Source organism: Rhipicephalus sanguineus, chromosome 3 (assembly GCF_013339695.2).
Source record: "Rhipicephalus sanguineus isolate Rsan-2018 chromosome 3, BIME_Rsan_1.4, whole genome shotgun sequence".
Taxonomy (NCBI): domain Eukaryota; kingdom Metazoa; phylum Arthropoda; class Arachnida; order Ixodida; family Ixodidae; genus Rhipicephalus; species Rhipicephalus sanguineus.
The window spans coordinates 183900328-183918244 of record NC_051178.1 but is presented as its reverse complement, the minus strand read 5'-3'; the positions used below and the strand labels follow the sequence as shown (position 1 = coordinate 183918244).

Genomic DNA, 17917 nt, shown 5'->3' with positions numbered 1-17917 from the left:
CGGATCACGAACACACTGACATCAGCCGCGCAATTTTTCCCGCGCGAACGCTGTGAGCAATCATCAACTTTTACACATAAAATGTCGAAACCTACCGGCACCTATCGCTGAAATAGAGAAACAAAGAAAAGAAACTTTTTGTATTAGCTATAGAGGGCGGCAAAGTCAAAATGTCGCGTTTTGCCCCGCGTCTCATTTTGCCCCGCCTTACCCTATATGGTTTAAAGTCGGGTTGAGCAGTAGGGGGCCTGCAAAATTAAGCCATGCAACGATTATCGTTGACTCCCAGCCACGTATTTGAAGGCATTTTCTTTTGTTTTCGTGCTTTGTGTGTGGCAGGTTATAAGAGTGCAGTCTCTTATATTTATTTCATCATATCCACCATCGCCCCTTACCCCTGCTTATGCAACTGAAAGTAATGAAAGTTCGTTAAAGTAATGTTCATAGTATGTGTAATGCAAGTCCTCAATTCAGTTTTGGGAGTTAGAAGCACGATTTGGCAGCCGTGTTTTTATACTACATAATCGAGTGCCAGCGGCTGCGACGTCACCAGATATTGATAATTTGGCACAATTCGAGGGAAGAACAAGGCAGCCTGAAAATATTTAAGTACCCAGGACGCTTTTTCGGCTGCCACCGGCTTCAAAAGATAGCCAAATTGGCGCAAGGTAGCCAAACCTGGCAACCTTATTCTCTGGCTCCTTTATGATATCACTCCCAGATTTCTGAACACCGTCAATAATTAGGTTTCACACAACCATTGGCCGAATTCGGTTTTCAATACCGAGGTCTCTGTCAGCGCGAAAATTCCGTACTTCCAAGTGTTAGCCAAGTCTGAGTTTAATCCACATCTACCGCGATTCCGCGAGGTGGTAATGTGGACAAACTGAAATATCCCAGGGCTCTTCTTTTTTGGTAATCATAATTTTGTCTTTGAAATGTACTCTATGCATTCCTCTTATTTTTCTTCAACAGGCAGCGCCAACCTGAGCGGTAAGGCTAAAGGCAAGATGGCCCTGCTGACATTCGCCATTTTCATCGGCACCAGCTTCGTGTCGGCACTCATTGGGCTGTCGTTCGTCACCATTATCCATCCCGGAAGCCCCGAGCTCAAGTCTGAGCTCGATGTTGAGGACGAAGTAAAGGCCAGTGCACACCTGCTAGACACATTTCTGGACCTCGTCAGGCGAGTTTCTATTCACCACTTTCCGTTTTCCGTTGTTTCTGTACAACTATTTTTACTACTGTTTCATCTCTCTATTCTTTCGTTTCATGTTCTTAATTATATCACTGCATGTCAAATTGGTTGTCAGCCATACTTTGAGCCGCATATTGACCACGAAAAGGGTGCAATTGAACCAGCATCACTTGGTTGTTTGTTCCTTAATATGCCCGTCGCGGTGGCTAATCTTCATCTCTATTCTTTTCGTTTTCTTTCTCTCTCTTTCTTTCTTTCTCTCTCTATCTCTCTCTGTACTGCACTACACGCAGATTTCTCAGGTGAAATCTCGAGGCCTTGTTCACTAAGGTACGCCGATAGTGAAATCGCGGCTTTTTGGAGCCTTGCACGCACCTGCTAGCTTAGTGTCCAAGGTGTTTCTACGGTCGTGGATGCGGATTCGACCCCCGGCCATGGCGACCGCATTCTCATGGGGCGAAATTCAAAAGCATCCACGTGCTCAGACTTAGGTGACCGTTAAAGATCCCCGGGTGGTCGAAATCATTTCTGTGCCCCCCCCCCCCCCCCCAACTCATATGGTGGTGTTGGCACTTAAAATACCCGGATTCTTTGTTTTTTTCTTTTTCGTTATTATACCAGGCCAGAATGGTTTGTCGCCTGACAGTACATTGCGAAACTTCCGGCGCGCACATTATGGTGACAGATACAGCGTTAATAGCCAATGTATAATGCCACAAGTGCATAATCTACAGTGCTATCAAGAGCTTCTAAGATGTGTGTGGATTCCACGAAAAAGAAATTCGCGTGTCAAATTTAGTTTTAGCTGGCTGCCAATAAAACTAAGCCATAGGGCATTCATCGCGCTCATTAGCACACGTAGCACATTTAAAATACAGGCTGTGTGCCCAGTATCAGCAAATACTGAGCTATAGGTTTCTGGAACTCTGCACCCGATATACCTTTGATCTTTCCCGTACAGTGGTAATACAAACAACATAAGTAAAACGATGTATTAAATATGCGAAAAACATATTGCTGTGACGGCGAATGTTTATGTTTATAGAAATGTGCTGTACAGTTGCAGTTGAATATCTACGAAGTATGCCGAACGTGTCGTTTTATTGTGATTTTCTGCAACTTTGATGTAGATAAAATTTCTACGCGGCATAATGTGTTTCTTGGGCTATCAATATTAAATGTCCGTTTCTCGAACGTCTGGGCGACGAAACTTGTAAATGTTTCAAAGGAAACTGAGGAAACAAAACAAAAACGTGAAAGTTGCTGCACAGAAACGCGACGCTCAGGTCATCATTATTAAACCACTGTGCAGCGATACAGCCGCGAACGAAAGGTTTTCATTGGCACAACGTGGACGTCCCCTTTTATCTCAATGTCGACTCATAGTTACCAGGCTAATTGCCGAAAAGGAAATAGAGACGCACACCGTAGACACTGAGAGGTTCCCAACCTCCCTGTCTTTCCGCTTGTTCCTTCCTTCCGTCCTTCCAAATTTTGTTACACGAAAGCAATTCACAAAGTCAACAATGCTTTAAAGTTGCACTGCAACTCGTGACGTTGGGCATTTATCCTATACTTTTCAGCAGTCTATTCCATATAGGTTTTACATGTCGCTTCTTGTAGGAACATGCAATTCAGAATAGACTCGCTACATGGATCACCCTGCGTCACGCACGAATGACAGCGTGTGCAATTTACGGCTGATAAGTTTGCGGTGAAACCATCGGCCGAATACGTCTGCGGTGTTTCGATTGAGCCTACCATTACTGCGCCCTCGGCAAGCTGCATTGCTGAAGCACTTAACGGAGCAATATAGTGACACATTTTGATAGAAATAAAACCCCTAAATAAAATCTACCATGCGGTCTGTCTTTACCGACTGTCCCGTGTATCAGGAAAATGGCAGTAGATTAGTGTCTTCCATACGTCACTTGCAAAAAGAAAGAGAGAGAGAGAGAACTACGGATATCTCTTATACGGATACAGTTCTTAAAAGTTCTTAGGTCGAAGGGCTCGTGTGAATATCGGGTAATCATTTCTTCTTCAATGTGTTCTTTATTCCAAAGTACAAGTGCCGGAGATCTGGCCTCGCATCATTGCGACAGAGAAATTATTGGATCTCAGCGGCACCGGCTTTTTTCGAAGTTTGGAGGGTTTTTTTTTTTTTTCACAAATCAAATTGGTCTCAGAAACAAGACGCTTTCACCTGACGATGCTTCAGCCGCCACTATAGCAGTATATGCATAATTTATGTAGAAATACACCCGGTTCTGCATCGTCATCTGGTTGATTTAAACGTAAGATCAGTGTATTAATCAAAACCATACTTAGAATGAAAGTATCATTCCGCACTAGTCCAGCGTTCAGGCATTAGTGTATGCTCGGATCCTTGCTTTAAGCTCGTCTTCACTATGAAATTTCAAATTTGATAAGAGAAAGCATGTTCAAATTATGCACTTCCAGGGAAACTTGACGTGCAGTTCTTTCGCTCAATTGCAGGTATAAAAAATGAGGGACATGTTAAAAGCGCATATTTTTATTACACAATTGGTTAGCATTTCACATTCTTTAGCACAATGTTATAAACTCGTAAACCAGGCTCTCTACAGAACTGCCATGCTGTTTTTCTGAAATTGGTCGTGCATTGTGTCATAGACAACATATTCTTTCATGAAATTAGTCGCAAAGAACGAATCGCTCGGCTGTTTGATTTGTCGTACAAGTCGTGCTTAAAGCTGGCAGCACCAGTTAAAGCAGCATCCCTTGGTTGCCAAAGTTATCTCTTATTTTTCCCGTTTATTTGTTCCTTGCTTCCCGTGTTTCCTCTGCCTTCCTGGACGCTCCTGGATGTCCATGTAGCGCTAGCGCTACGGCAGTCGTCTTGGTACTTAATTTTTCTTAATTGCTTGAGCGTGCTGACTAACATTGGCTTCTTGCTGCTGCCTTTTTTCAGAAATGCGTTTCCCGAAAACCTCGTAGAGGCTTGCGTTGAGCAGGTGATTATTTGATGCTTTATATACCTGTATAATCGCGCCCTAAATACCCTATTTTTATTTCGAAGCGTTCTTCCGGGGGTTTAATCAATGTGCCTGTAACAAGTACTGAATATTCTTCGAACACGTGGTGTCTTCGCTGGTGCCAACGTTTCGACAAGTGGTCTTGTCTTCTTCAAGAAGGCAAGACCACTTGCCAAAACGCTGGTACCAGCGAAACCCGTGTTCCAAGAATATTAACCTCTTCAAGCATCCACCTTCTACTGAACTTCTCCCTTGTTTGGATATAGAAAGTACTGCGCCATTATGCCATTGATAAAAAATGCGTTAGACGGCGCGACGTGTTATGAATGTAACGTCTAGTTTGTTTTATTATTCGACGATGTGAAAAATATTGTGAACATGCCTCATTGACATTCATCTATTATTCATCTGTCGCGTAGTGTTCCGGGATAATAAAGATATACAATGCTGATTCGTTTTTTACTGCGATTTTTTTTCTAAACCTGTCTCGAAGTTTTGTAGGAGTTGATTTTATATAGCTCTGGGGCTACAAAGACTCACATTGAATGGGTCGAGTTAAGATTACTTAAACTTAGCCGTAATTTTTGTTTCTGTGATATGCTAATGCATTTTTGTTCACTTCAAATGCGCTGTAGCATTTCAGAGTGGCTTCATATTTTATTAACTATAGCAATATGGTTCACCACGAAGTTTTCCAGGTAGCCTCGAAATATAACTTTCTTCGCCTTTGTATGCAGTGTACAACGCGCAATTATCAATCGTAATATCTTTCTCTAAGTAAGTAGTACTTATACTGACGGCCGTTTAAGTTTAATATTACGAACCACTGGCCACATTCCTCAGTTGTCGCTGGTTACCAGTACCGGTATTCAAAACCTTTTCTTTCTGGATTACTTTCAGAGCGTTTAGTATCTTTAAATTAAGCGTGCGTTCACTCGTTATCTTATAACTGATAACCGTTTCTTACACTTATTTTTTCTAAACGCTTCGATATAAATACACTACTATAAATTGCGATGTTCCTCCACTCAAAGTTCCTTGGCTGTGAACAGTTTTATTTTGAATAAAATACCGGGGTTCTCCTTTCCTTAGTCTTTGCCTTCCTTGAAAAGAGGCTTTTGCTATACACCACGACCTGTTTCGTAACAACTCGTGTGTTATCTTGACTATCCACTATGCGAATGAGTTGCATATTCGTTAGTGAACGCGCCTTGCGTTTAATATTAACTACGTTCTTGCGGATACAACACACTGTCGACAAAATATCATATAGTTATAACTTTTCCAGAACTCTTCATTCGTGAAATGAATAGCGCGTATTATAGTAGTAGTTCGCTATTCCTTTCACGACTTAATAGTTCTGGCGCAGTAATCTTATATTTAAGAGGTATTGGAACAGCATCTCTTGCTCGTGCGCTGTCGAAAGCGTGCGTTCCTTATAGTTCTCTTCGTACTAAAACGCGTGCAGACAGAATTAAAGCGCTACTACAAAAGCGTCTCAGAGATAACCGGTGTGAAACTCTGCATGAATGCCTCAAAATAAATTCTGCTGGACCATTTATTCGTTTCAACCTTCTTCTCGCCCCAGGGTTACACATCGTATGAGAAGAAAAATGTTTCAATAAGAGGAGAACAGGCGAAAGAAATTTCGAAGAGGAACTGGTCGAGAAGAAGCGGAACCAACTCCTTAGGTGAATAAGCTTTCTTCCTTGTTATACCTCGTACGCTCCAAGAAAAAAAAAAGTCAAAAGAGGGTCACGGTACCCTGACTCTCTTCGGTTATCCATTTGACCCCTTTTGGAAGCTAAGCAGAAAATGAGTTAACATTTCTGCAAGAGTCACTTGACTGTCGTGAAGCGCGTTTCGATTGGCTTCCGTGTTGAAGACGCTGCCGCATATTAGAGTAACGTGTACTACGTGGACTGCGCTGCTGGGACGAGAAAATTTGGCATCAAGATTTCTCGATCTTTTCTCATTCTTCATCTTTAAATGAATGCATAAGTAGCAGTAACTGCTGGTAATCGAAGTTTCTGCCGGCTGCATACCCGTCATAATCCAGGATAGGAAAAGAGAAGGTTATGTGAGTTGTACAGCTTGACCTTTTCCTGTGTCTCCCTTTTCCAGGCATATCAAATATTACATAAACTCTGAAAAGAGAGTATCTTTCAATTTGATTCTATAATAAATCTCACTGTCCATTCAGCAGTCGCACTACTCAATCATACGCTTTCTTCTTGTTGCATGTACGTGTGCCTTATGTCCTTTCAGCGAAGTGTGTTGTGTCACATCTGCGGTTACAGTGAGTGCTGGTGTCTCATCAAGACGAATAGTTGCTTTCTCTTTCAGTGCGCATATCCACTGCGCGAAAGCAGGTGGCTTAAACATGGAGCTGTTGCCTCAATGATTTACGTGCATGATGGAACGTGCGTTGTTCCGCTTCTCAAAATCCCAGAGATCCCTTCTCCACGCGGTATAATCGTTATCTCTACTTCGCAGGCTTAATCGTTTTCTGCGTCGTCTTCGGGGGCGCATTAGGCACACTCGGCAAGCCAGTTGAAATCTTGAAGCAGTTCTTCGCGGCACTGGACGTGGTCATTATGAAGCTCGTCTTCCTTGTCATGTGGTGAGTCGCACAGTGCCAGCTGCTGCCTTGTCTCAGGGTGCCAACTAACGTTCTGATTTACATCTAATTCGAAAAAAAAAATTGGCCATTGCATGAATGCGCGTTTCGATTTGCCTCTCATTCGATAAAACTGGCCATAGCATGAATGTGCAATGCGTCTTCGAATTATGCAGTCACTCCTTTTTTTTTTTTTGCTCATCCACGAATACAAGTACTGAAAACATGACAACCTTTGACAGTAACGGGCAAATTGAAACAAAACCTCGTTTTGTTTCAGTTTGTCCTCACTGCTTGGAATAACTGGTCACTTTGTTATTACACGTCAATGCAGCCCCTTAATTTCACACAAACTACTATTCAGTGTGTATAAGTAGCCCCCACTGCAAATTCGGTAGCATTTTTTGCACAAGTTGTATTCTACAGTATTTCTTCTTCTCTGCAAATTTTCTTAATGTGGCGAAAGGGGTATGGAGATAAAGAGTGCTTTTATTACGGGGGGCACCTTTCTCCACATAAGTTACTACAGTTAAGCTTTGTTAATGCTACCTCTGTTATTACTACTTTTCGCTTATTTCGAACACAATCGATAGTCCAGGTAAGAAACCGTGCGTGCTTTTCAAGTGCTACTGCTGACCAGTTTATTATGTCTAGCCTACGACGGTCTTGCAGATTAACAGTGAGGGTCATACTCCCTGGTATAACTTAGTGGCTCAGGTGTCGCGCTTCTACGAGCTCTAGGGGCGTGGGATCTATTCCCGGCCACGGCGGGCGCATTTAGATGGAGATGAAATTCAAAAACATCTGTTTACTTAGATATAAGTGCACGCTAAAGAACCCCAGGGAGGTTGTCTAAAATAATTCGGATGCTTCGTACTATGCCATGCCACCTGATCATATCGTGATTTTGGCATGCAATACTCCAGAATTTATTCTGTTTATTTAGCCTATGTGGTCCTTCGGAAATGAAACGATCGTTTCCTGCATGCATTACTCGTCCCAACTCGATCTCGTCAATTTTTTTTTCTCCACAGGATGACACCAGTGGGAGTGATGAGCCTGCTGTGCGCGCGCATCCTTTCGGTGGGCAGCATCGTGGCGTTGTTCCACCAGATGGCGCTACTCGTCGCCACCGTGCTGTCGGGTCTCGCCGTCGAACTGTTCGTGGTCGAGTGCCTGCTGTATTTCTTGGTGACGCGGAAGAATCCGTTCAAGTTTCTCGGCGAGCTCGCGTACGTGGGACTGTGCGCCTTCGTCACGGCCGCCAGGTACGCCAACACGAATCGCGCGCCATAATTCACTGCAGCGGCCCCGCTAGTTGCCCTCCCGAGTAACATGCAGCTTTGCTGTCCGCATATCCGTGTGGTCAATAAAAGGTTTCTTACTCAGTGGGTCAGATTATCGCGTTCACTTTAGTTGTGGTTAACGCGGACTCAAGTAAAAAATTTCTTGTGCGAAGATCATATACGAATGAATTCGGTACACTTTCTCGGCATTTCTCGTAATAAGTTCGGATTCAGAGCAGCGAAATTAATCTTCATATATAAGATGGTAGCACCGACAAATAGGTAAAAGATATGGCGCATACCGTCGGTTAAACACCATGCCTAGTTGACGAATATCTTACTTTACGTAGCTGTAGTACCATTCAAAGAATCTCACAGAGCATGTAATAATAAGAGTTACGCGTGTATACATCAGATATGTTAGACACCGCCGCGAGGCGTGCTGCAAACAAGGCAAGGCAAGCAAGAGGGTGTGGGTCATCTACAGGGAAAAACCGTTTCACTACGCGCTCTTTGTTTGGGCATATTTATCGAGTTGAGTCAACCGTGTCTTGCATCGAAAGATGAAGCAAGTAGTGAAACGTTCACGTTTATTTGTAAAATTTTTATCTACCTTCTTCTCCGGATAAGAAAAGCTACCGGCCCCATGTTGAATTGCACATGTTTTCAGCTACCCTCTCACACACGGCGAAAACATGTCCACAATACGCTGACGCTTCACAGACAGTAGACACGTGGGAGTCCCTCCTGCGTACCTCCGACTATATAGGCCCAACAACGCCGAATCATTTCACACACATTTGAGGCCGCGGCATCCCAAGGTATCCCCGCCGACTTCCTGCAGGCAGCGTAACAGACCTCCGGATCGGTTCCCCTCTTGTGGAGCAATAAAGATATAAGCAATCAATCAATCAATGAATCAATCTCCCATTTAACTTCTAAAAAGCTTGGCTTAAGGGTTATGTTATTGCCTTTCTCACTGCACTAGCACGTAGTGAAAATGTGATTGAATGTCGCATCCTATGCGACCGCGCATGCGCAGTGCACCGGTGATGCCGTTGACGCTCAAGTGCCTGGAAGAGAACTGTGGGCTCGACAAGCGCGTCACGAGGTTCGTGGTGCCAGTCGGCGTCACGGTCAACATGAACGGCACTGCACTCTTCATCACAGTCTGCAGCATCTTCATCGCGCAGCTCAACGACATCGCCATCTCGTCGGGAGACTACTTCGCTGTCCTGTGAGTGCGCATTCTCCTCGCGAAGCTGAACGTCACTCGCAGAGCCCTTTCAGCGGGTAACATTTGCAATGGTGGAAAATGGACCGGGACAAGTTTTCCTTCAACGGCAAAGCTTTCTTTTTGAGAAATCTTTATACGCTTCCTTTGTAGCTTTGTCCTATGCGGATAACTCGTTGATGCATTCAGCTGGGCTACTTGATACTGGCTCAGTTAATCTATAATGCTAGCGAACGCACACTACAGATTACACAAAAGTACACAGGGCCATCGCGGTTGTTCTGTGTCGTTCTGTATAGTCTGTAACCTTAATGAAAACCAACAGATAGTGAAGTCAAGGAAAGTATAAGGCACGGTAATTTTACTGCATTAACCATATTGTAATAAATACGATATAAATATGAAGAAAGTAAAGTGGACGAAAAGACAACTTGGCGCCGGCAACGCTAAAAAATTTTGGACAGACACGCGGACCACACAGCCCCATGTGTTCGCGTTGTCCTGGCTCTCATTTTTCGCGGGGCATCCCAGTATCACATACCAACTTCTCCATTAATGTAGCGAGTTAGGGTAGTTGGAGCAACTCATGAAAGCCAGCGCATACAAGACACAAAACACAAGAACGTATCAGCGCCCGTGTCGTGTACTACGTTCTCGTGTTTCGTGCCTTGTTTGCGCTGGCCGTCATGAGAACTTCGCCATATTACAGCTTCTCTTGTTGTTCATGCTTGGCACTACAGTTTACTGTTCCAGTCTCGTGCTTAAGTTGTGCCGTGGTCTCGACTTTCGCGCAGAATCACGGCGACAGCTGTGAGCGTAGCAGCGACATCGGTTCCCAGCGCAGCTCTCTTCCTCATGGTGATGACGCTGTCTGTTATCGGCGCACCGGTCAGCGACGTCAGCCTCCTGTTCACCGTCGAATGGCTACTGTGAGTATGCGCAGTCTGTCCATACCCAGCCAAATAGCTCAGCAGTAAACAGTACCATCAAGTTAGCGAAAGTCAGTTCAGCAAGCGATAGACAGTTCGTTGTCCCGCCCATATAAGTGCTACCGGCGGTACTGACATTATCCTCCCTAGCAGCAGAGTTTCGGTTTGCCTAAAGGCCACGACTGCATTTGGTCGTATCGATGGCTTATAAAATTGGAAGAGGTGGCAACTAACGAAGTCCAATTGTCGCTGACTGTAACACTGTGATAACCGCTACGAATCTTGTCAGGTGGCACTAATAGTCACTGCAGAGCTCGTACTAGCGATGTGACGTACTGGAAGGTCCAAGATAACACAAAAACGAGGAAAGATGCGCAGAACTATTATCTGCCCTCTTATATATTTCTCACACTCTTAATATGTTCGTTTATTCAATATGGTAACTTAAATTACGTCTTCTGTCCCTCCTTATCTTTGTCTTATACCTCCTGTCGCCCGATTCTTCGCCCGTCCCCCAATAAGGGCTACGCGCCATAAAAAAAATGAATCACCGTTATCATCTTATACGTCCTCGCTTCAAGGTCGTCCCTATAGAAGCGGCAGATAATACCTGTTTCTGGGGTAATGGTCTGGCATTATGGACAATGTGAGAGATAAGCAGGAGAAATTTCGAACTTTCATTCAGAAGCCCGGTGTACGCTTACGCCTAAGAAGTAGAAAATGCATATCAAACCAAGTTAAAGTAATAACTTATGAATCGTGCAGTGTGTTTTTTTTATTATTATTTAACCTGATTTCAATTCCTCCTTTTGTGCAGCGACCGCGCGCGGACGACAAACAACTGCTTGGGCGACTGCTTCACGAGCGCATTGGTGGACCACATATGCTTCCGGAAAAAGCCTTGCGAACTCAACGAGGTCGTCGTCGTCGCCGCTGACGACGGAGCGGCCGAGAAACTGCGAGACTCGACGCTGTGATCGAAATCCCGCAACTACATACGATCCAAGAACGCTCACAACGATTCTCATTCGTACGCGGTGCTACGAAAAAAAAAAGAAAGCGTGCCGCAATGCAACGAACTCGCACAGTGCAAGATGTAGTACATCAGTACCAACTTTATTATGTATCACATTGCCAACGCGTTTTACCCGGTGTATTTTAACGCCGAGATCACGCACCCCCCCCCCCCCCCCCCCTTTCCTACGCGTTCTACCTTACCCTCTCGCAAAGCTAGCCTTAGTGACTCTCACTATCGCACAAGTCTCCACGCTGGCTGAGCGTGACACCCTGAAAGTCATTACGAGGTCGCCGGCTAGATTCCCATCCGGTGCAGCTACGTCCTCATGCTCTGAATGAATGCTAAAGCTTCAGCTTATGTGTTCTAAAAGCAATACGCGTTAGGAAACCGCAGGCGGTCAAGTGTAGCTTTCAGCTCTCCTTTACAACTTCTCTCGTTGGTCGCGGCTTGCTTTGTAACGTGCAACATAATGAGTCAGTCAGTAAAGACAGAACTTTTTACTCACTCTGTCTTCAATCTGCGACTTAATAATGTGCGATGTGGTTGTTGCGGCCAAGCAACGCGACAACCTGTACGCATGTTCACGTTCGCTGCTTCGCACTCCGTGCCAGTCAACTTTTGCCCGCCAAAACGGCAAAGCGCACGCTCCCTGTTTGAGAAGAATATGCGTATATACAAGGTCCCAATGCAACGCGACCATCTTATTATTCTCCCATAAACTAGGAACGAAAGCTTTGCATAACCGCGCCCATTCAGCCCTGGGTGAGTGATTTCTTGATAGATCATCTATCCCTGCACAACGTGACATGAAGTCACGGTTTTAGCATTATTGCTCGTGCTTATCCACTCACGAGCGGAATCACCAAATCATTGCGCCTATGCCTCGCTTTGCGCTCCTCCCTCGCGTCACGTTTTATTAATCGCATTTAAGCATACACAATCAAGACTCCGTTGTCGTGTGAGCGAATTATCTGTCGTTCATGTTATGTTCTCGAGTGCGCTAGTCGTTCCATGAGTATTCCTTCAGAAGTGTAGTATTCCGTTTGTGTGTGTGTGTGTTCGTATTTGCGAGCAAGCGTAGTTGGCGACAGCCGCTCCCTTTGACAGCAATCCTCGAGTTTCACTTTGCCCATGCAGTCGAACCCGGTATAACGAAGAACCCTACGTTTATACTAAGGAAAAAATAGTTTGATATATAAGGTAGCTCGATATACCCAAACTCCACTATATCAAATTTAAACGAAATTTCACGAGTCCTTTGTTACGTATTGATTTATCTCCAAGCATGAAAAGAAGCACGGAAGGCTTTCAAATTATTGAAAACATGACTACGCGTAGTAGGCAGTGATCTCTCGTCCGCGTCTTTTTAAAAAAAAACTATTTCGCGTCAGTCCAACTAGCATTCTGAATACACGAGATTGTGCAGACCGGCTACAGTCTATGCTCCTCAACGTTGACGCAAGGAGGGACAAATCAACCTCATAAAGTGAGTCTACAGTAGAAAAGTCACGTTTTCTTGTACGCAGCGTTCACAACAGTCAAAAAGCTTCATGACAATGGCATCCGACACACTTAGTTCGATATATCCAATACCCCTTGCGGTGAGGAAGTGGTCTTGCATGAGTAACGGTGAATCCATGTTCGATATGAAGGATTATTCGTTTTTCGGGTTCGAATTTGTGCCCCTTCTTCTTTCTCCATCCGACATTGACGCAGTCGCACAGTGACGTCACGCACGAGTACGCCACTACACGCGCTGTCAATGCCGTCATCTCCAACTCAGGAAAGAGAGTGGATCAACGGCGTCCCCTTCGCCCCTCCCCATTCCAAACTGCATAAGGCCTCTCATCTAATATTATAAATGGTCCTCTGTACAAGGCCCCCAATTGATTTAACGATAGCGCACATTCCTACTTAACACTACTGGATTTATTCAGCAAATTCACGCAGAATTTGCCCGATTGACTGCTCTGACGCGCATGCGTTTCCCTCTCGCTATTTTATTTTCTGAAAATTACGCCCCGAAAGGAAGCGTGCCAACTGTCAGCGTTTAAGTGCAGCATGTCTCGCGGCCACAGTGTCCTAAGGTATGCTGTACCTGTTTCACGTGCTGCCCAGATGTGTGTACTTGCTGAAGTGTGTCTTTGAACGTGCATGAATGACTGCAATAAACGGCCGCCTGGCATTAAACTTGGACGTAAGGATCTCGCCAGGGGAAAATCGTGAACGGCGTCGGCGTGATTGCACTTACAGAACAGTCTAAAACACGATGAAGTGCCTTTGAGTTTATATCGGTGAAATAAAAAAAAGTACCAACAAATTATACAGTTAGATCAAACATCTTAGTAGTCTACGTTTGCCTGAAGCGAAGCTTAAGTGAAGATTCAGTGAAGCCGTTGATTAAATGCTACAAAATTAACAGCGAAATGTGCAGTTGCAATTATTTGGTACAATATACAATCTCGCAAAACGTTTATCCAGTATAACTTTCACATAATGCTACAAGGAGTGTTCAAATGAAAAGGTACGAAACGACACTGAGTATGAATAAGACTTTATTCAAGGTGCAGTACACTATGTGCCTGACCACAACGATCCCATTGATGAACGAGCCGAAGGATTCTTTGTTCCCAGAATTCCTGTGGCCGTGACGAGACTATGCCACCATAACGAGACCCAGGCCTTCACAGCGTCCTTGTGCTGGTCGTGAAAGTTGAATCGCTTCCCTTTCATGTGTTTTTTTAGGGGACCAGACACGTGGAAATCAAAGGCGATCAGTGGTGGTCGGTTTAACAAAACGGACACCGTCCCGCTACTCCTCAATCGCCGAATTTAGCAATGCGAACGCCATCCTGCCCTCACACACGCTGCCGCGTCATGCAATTAGACGGCGCTCTTTATAAGAGGCTCTGCTCTCTTCTGCGCATGCTGGTGCCCCCGCATGCTCCGGTCCATGGCAGGTACTCCAATCGCATCCCTAGATGTCTCGCTACATTCCTCCATAGCGGCATAGGCATCTATCTAAACGCTCATGTTGTTACGACGTTTCGCACCTTTTCATTTGAGCACCCCTTATGCAACATTTGCGCCTGCGAGGAGACGCTTGAACACATTCTATGCCACTGCCCATCATACGAAGCTCAACGACTTAGTATGGAAGTCAAGCTCCGTCACCTGGACTCAAGACCGCTGACAGAAAAGAAGATCTTGGGACCTTGGCCTACGGTCTCGCATATGCGCAAGGCCACGAAAGCCCTCTTGTGCTTCTTGAGGACCACCGGACTTCACGAGCGCCTGTGAACTAACAGCGCGAGTTCGTGTTGTGTAGTTTCAAACTGTTCATCCATCCCTTTCTTACTCTTCTTCTTTCTTCTTTACCCTTTCTTTTCTATTATTTCCCCTTCCCCCACCCCAAGTGCAGGGTAGTCAACCAAGCCAAAGCTTGGTTAACTTCCCTGTCTTTCCTCTTCGTATCTCTCTCTCTCTCTCTCTTATATTTTGATGTCAAAGCACCGGCACCGCTCTCAAGCTATGCTAACATACCAACACCAAATCAAGCAGTTACATCACGTATAGATGTTTGGTCTATCCAACAGTGTCGCTAAGACAAACGCACTTTACGATGCTTGCTGGAGAAATAGTATGTGTCACAGTAGCACGCACATCACTCGAGAGACTCGACCGAGAAAAAGTACAAACCTACATTTGCACACATCGAACAACTTGATGGAATGCAATGGAATAAAAAAAAAGGTTAGTCAAATACACAACGACATTATGTAAAGAGGGCCATTCGCCTTAGATACACCGATGATGCACTATCACGTATTGAAGGTTTGTGTGGGAATTTTTTGCATGATTACGCAGAACAGGTGCGCTTAGTGGCGCTACATTGCTGATCAGTATGCAGGGTTTATTATAAGGCACTTCGTAGTACTAGCATTCGATGCACATGTAACCTCCACCCGCGTATCTAAAAATATATCCTTCGAGATGTCAACCGATGCTGGAGGAACAGACAGACAGAAAGCACGCATGAACACAGAATGGCAGACAGAGCGCTTTGCTTTAATAAAACACGACATGACTGCGCCCCTGAATTCTCAGGCTGCAACACACTGAAGCTTGAATGAGGCTTGGACGAACCCTAAGGCCCAAATCACGCTTTAGCAATTTAAATCATCCAGATCTCTCTTCAAATCCTCAACCTTCGTCAAGAGTAAAGTATGTAATTATCCTTTCCCGCTGTTCGTGTTTCGCATTGTCACGGACAGATAAGAAAAGGTGAAATGCTATACATCGTGATTTAGCAGAGCGGACTGCTCTGCTAAATTGGGCCAGTTGGGCCAGTTGGCCATCCATGAACGGTAAAAGAGTAAGCGCTAAAGAAACGACGAACACAAAAGGGGAAGCAGACGGCGGACTGGCGCCAGTCCGTTGTTGAAGCAGACGGCGGACTGGCGCCAGTCCGTTGTCTGATTTCCCTTTTGTGTTCGTCGTTTCTTCAGCGCTTACTCTTTTACTGTTCATCTACATCGTGATGCTGTCTTCGGTAAGTATGTAAACCTATGCAATTCGACTCTACCGTCGGGCTATATATATTACGAAAGACCGGAGACGCGTAAAAAAATGAAAGAAAAATGCTGCGAAACATACTGTACATGAAGAGCACCTGCCCATGATCTCTTGCATTAGCTTCAATGGCAAAACGCAGATCGGTGAATAAGCTTTCGAGTTTGATGCCCACTGAGCCAGCTGGCTATATATCTGTGTGTGCGGCAGAGTATTACTCTTTTCCTTATACAACACAAGATATAGCTTTATATGCATTTAATAAAAAAACATGTCGCTCATTTTGCGTGCGTCAACAGGGAAAGCTACGTTCAGCCACTGCAAGCGTCTCAACAAGATCACATGGAACGAAATCGCGAGGTTGAAGTTCAAATCCATCAGCACATAGAGAGGGAAGTTCGTATGCGCGCCATTCGCTCGGACTAATACTGTGTCATCAACATTCTGTCCGGACAGCCTTGTATTATGCAAGTTGAAGAGAGGAAAGCAGAGGGCGACGAGGGCATTTTTTTATTTTTTATTTTCAGGCGGACAAGGTTTTCTCTGAAATTACAACTTTTTGCTTTAGAACTGAGAGGTCATGTCTCCACCTTTCTGCATTCTCGACGAACGCTAATGCACTTTCCAACGGCACGCCATGTGCTAAGACCGGCCGCTTTCAGCAGAGGGTAGTCGTTTTATATAGCTATCAATAAGCTAGCAATGGTCTCTGTATTCATAGGGAGCCAGCGAGTTTTCCCTTCAATCCAGGAAAGTGAAATTTAGGTGGGAGTTAAACTCAACGTAACGCCTGTTTCGCAGAAGCCTCGACAAGACCCCTCCTGTCTGAACATGGGAGCACAGAGAACGCCATGAATATTTATATATACGTGTTCCCGCAAAAAGGGAAAGTGTAGCAAACAGGAACCTTATTTCTTTTTTTATGTTAAATGCACCAGTAGCCAACAGAGACTCGACGGCAAATGACTATTCAAACACTGCAGACGAGGATTAAATCTCGCATTTTAATTGGATTACTGAAGTAAAAGATACAGTGACTGAGAAAGAATAGACTTCTTGCCACTGGTGGAAGTCAAACTGAAGACCTCTGCACAAATTTATTTTCGTTTCACATATTTTTCGCTGAGTGGAACATGTTGGCGGAATACGTTTCTTTTTGGCGAAACGGCGCGAACGCCGGAATAGCATGGGATAGCGAAAGAACAAACAGAGCAAATTAACTAGCCTTATGCTTCATTTATGCAGCACTCCCGCATTATGATGATGCAAATAAATTTCAACTTCAACTTCAACTTCAGCACGACATGTGCGGAACAAGGTTAAGAGCGCAGGCGGACTTAACTACGCCAGTTAAATTGTACTACGGTGGACATCACTAGGTCTTTCGTTTCAACCCGTGGTGATTGCACTTACGTATGTCCGCAAATAGGTTTTGCGAACCCCTGCCAGCGCAAATATTAACGAGTGACTACTAGTCATGGCGATGGGGAAAAGCAGCCTTTCATTCTCATTCATTTTATTTTCCTTTTTTATAGGAACGTAATCTCGAAGAAGAAAACACCCTCTGAATCACTTACAGCACCCATCTTTTTTTTCCTTTTTTTTGTTTTTTTTTTATGAAAGGGAAAAAACATCGCTTTGAACAGGATAGGACGAAGTGAAGACGACAGAGACGGCGCTGAGTCGTGTCTGTCGGGGTTTTTTTTTTTCTTTTTTTGTTCCTGTTTTTTGCTGTTTTGTTCCCTTTCACAATGCACCAACCAACCCAGTCAAGCTCTGCTTCAAATCAATATTTTTTTTTTCAGTGTTTTTCCCGAAGTCAGCGTCTGGTTGCTATACGTTACCGTCTAAATATCGAAGCTTTTTTTCCCCCTGTCATATGCATTGCTTCCGGCGTAAAAATAGTAATCTCCAGGTTACTTCTTCTGCGTTATTTCATCGCACTAAGTTTCGTTCCGGCCATCTGTGTCTACAAATCCACGTGACCTGCAAGGCTATAGTGTGTTTTACTACGGCAGCTCGATAAAAAAATATATATATCGA

The 17917-nt window shown here is 44.5% G+C and overlaps 1 protein-coding gene across 2 annotated transcripts in view; it reads left to right on the top strand.

Annotated features, from left to right (window-relative positions):
- The window catches only part of LOC125756160 (excitatory amino acid transporter 2-like), a 64792-nt gene extending 53398 nt beyond the window's left edge, over positions 1–11394 (top strand). The window contains exons 3-10 of one of the 2 annotated variants that reach the window (XM_037653503.2): positions 976–1186; positions 4152–4194; positions 5804–5906; positions 6712–6838; positions 7870–8103; positions 9164–9358; positions 10150–10284; positions 11102–11394. In XM_037653503.2, coding sequence (XP_037509431.2) covers positions 976–1186; positions 4152–4194; positions 5804–5906; positions 6712–6838; positions 7870–8103; positions 9164–9358; positions 10150–10284; positions 11102–11261 — 1208 coding nt within the window. In that variant the 3' untranslated portion in view covers positions 11262–11394. The remainder of the gene's footprint in view (positions 1–975; positions 1187–4151; positions 4195–5803; positions 5907–6711; positions 6839–7869; positions 8104–9163; positions 9359–10149; positions 10285–11101) is intronic. The other variant, XM_049413695.1, reaches the window with a different exon arrangement.
- Positions 11395–17917: the final 6523 nt, after the last annotated feature.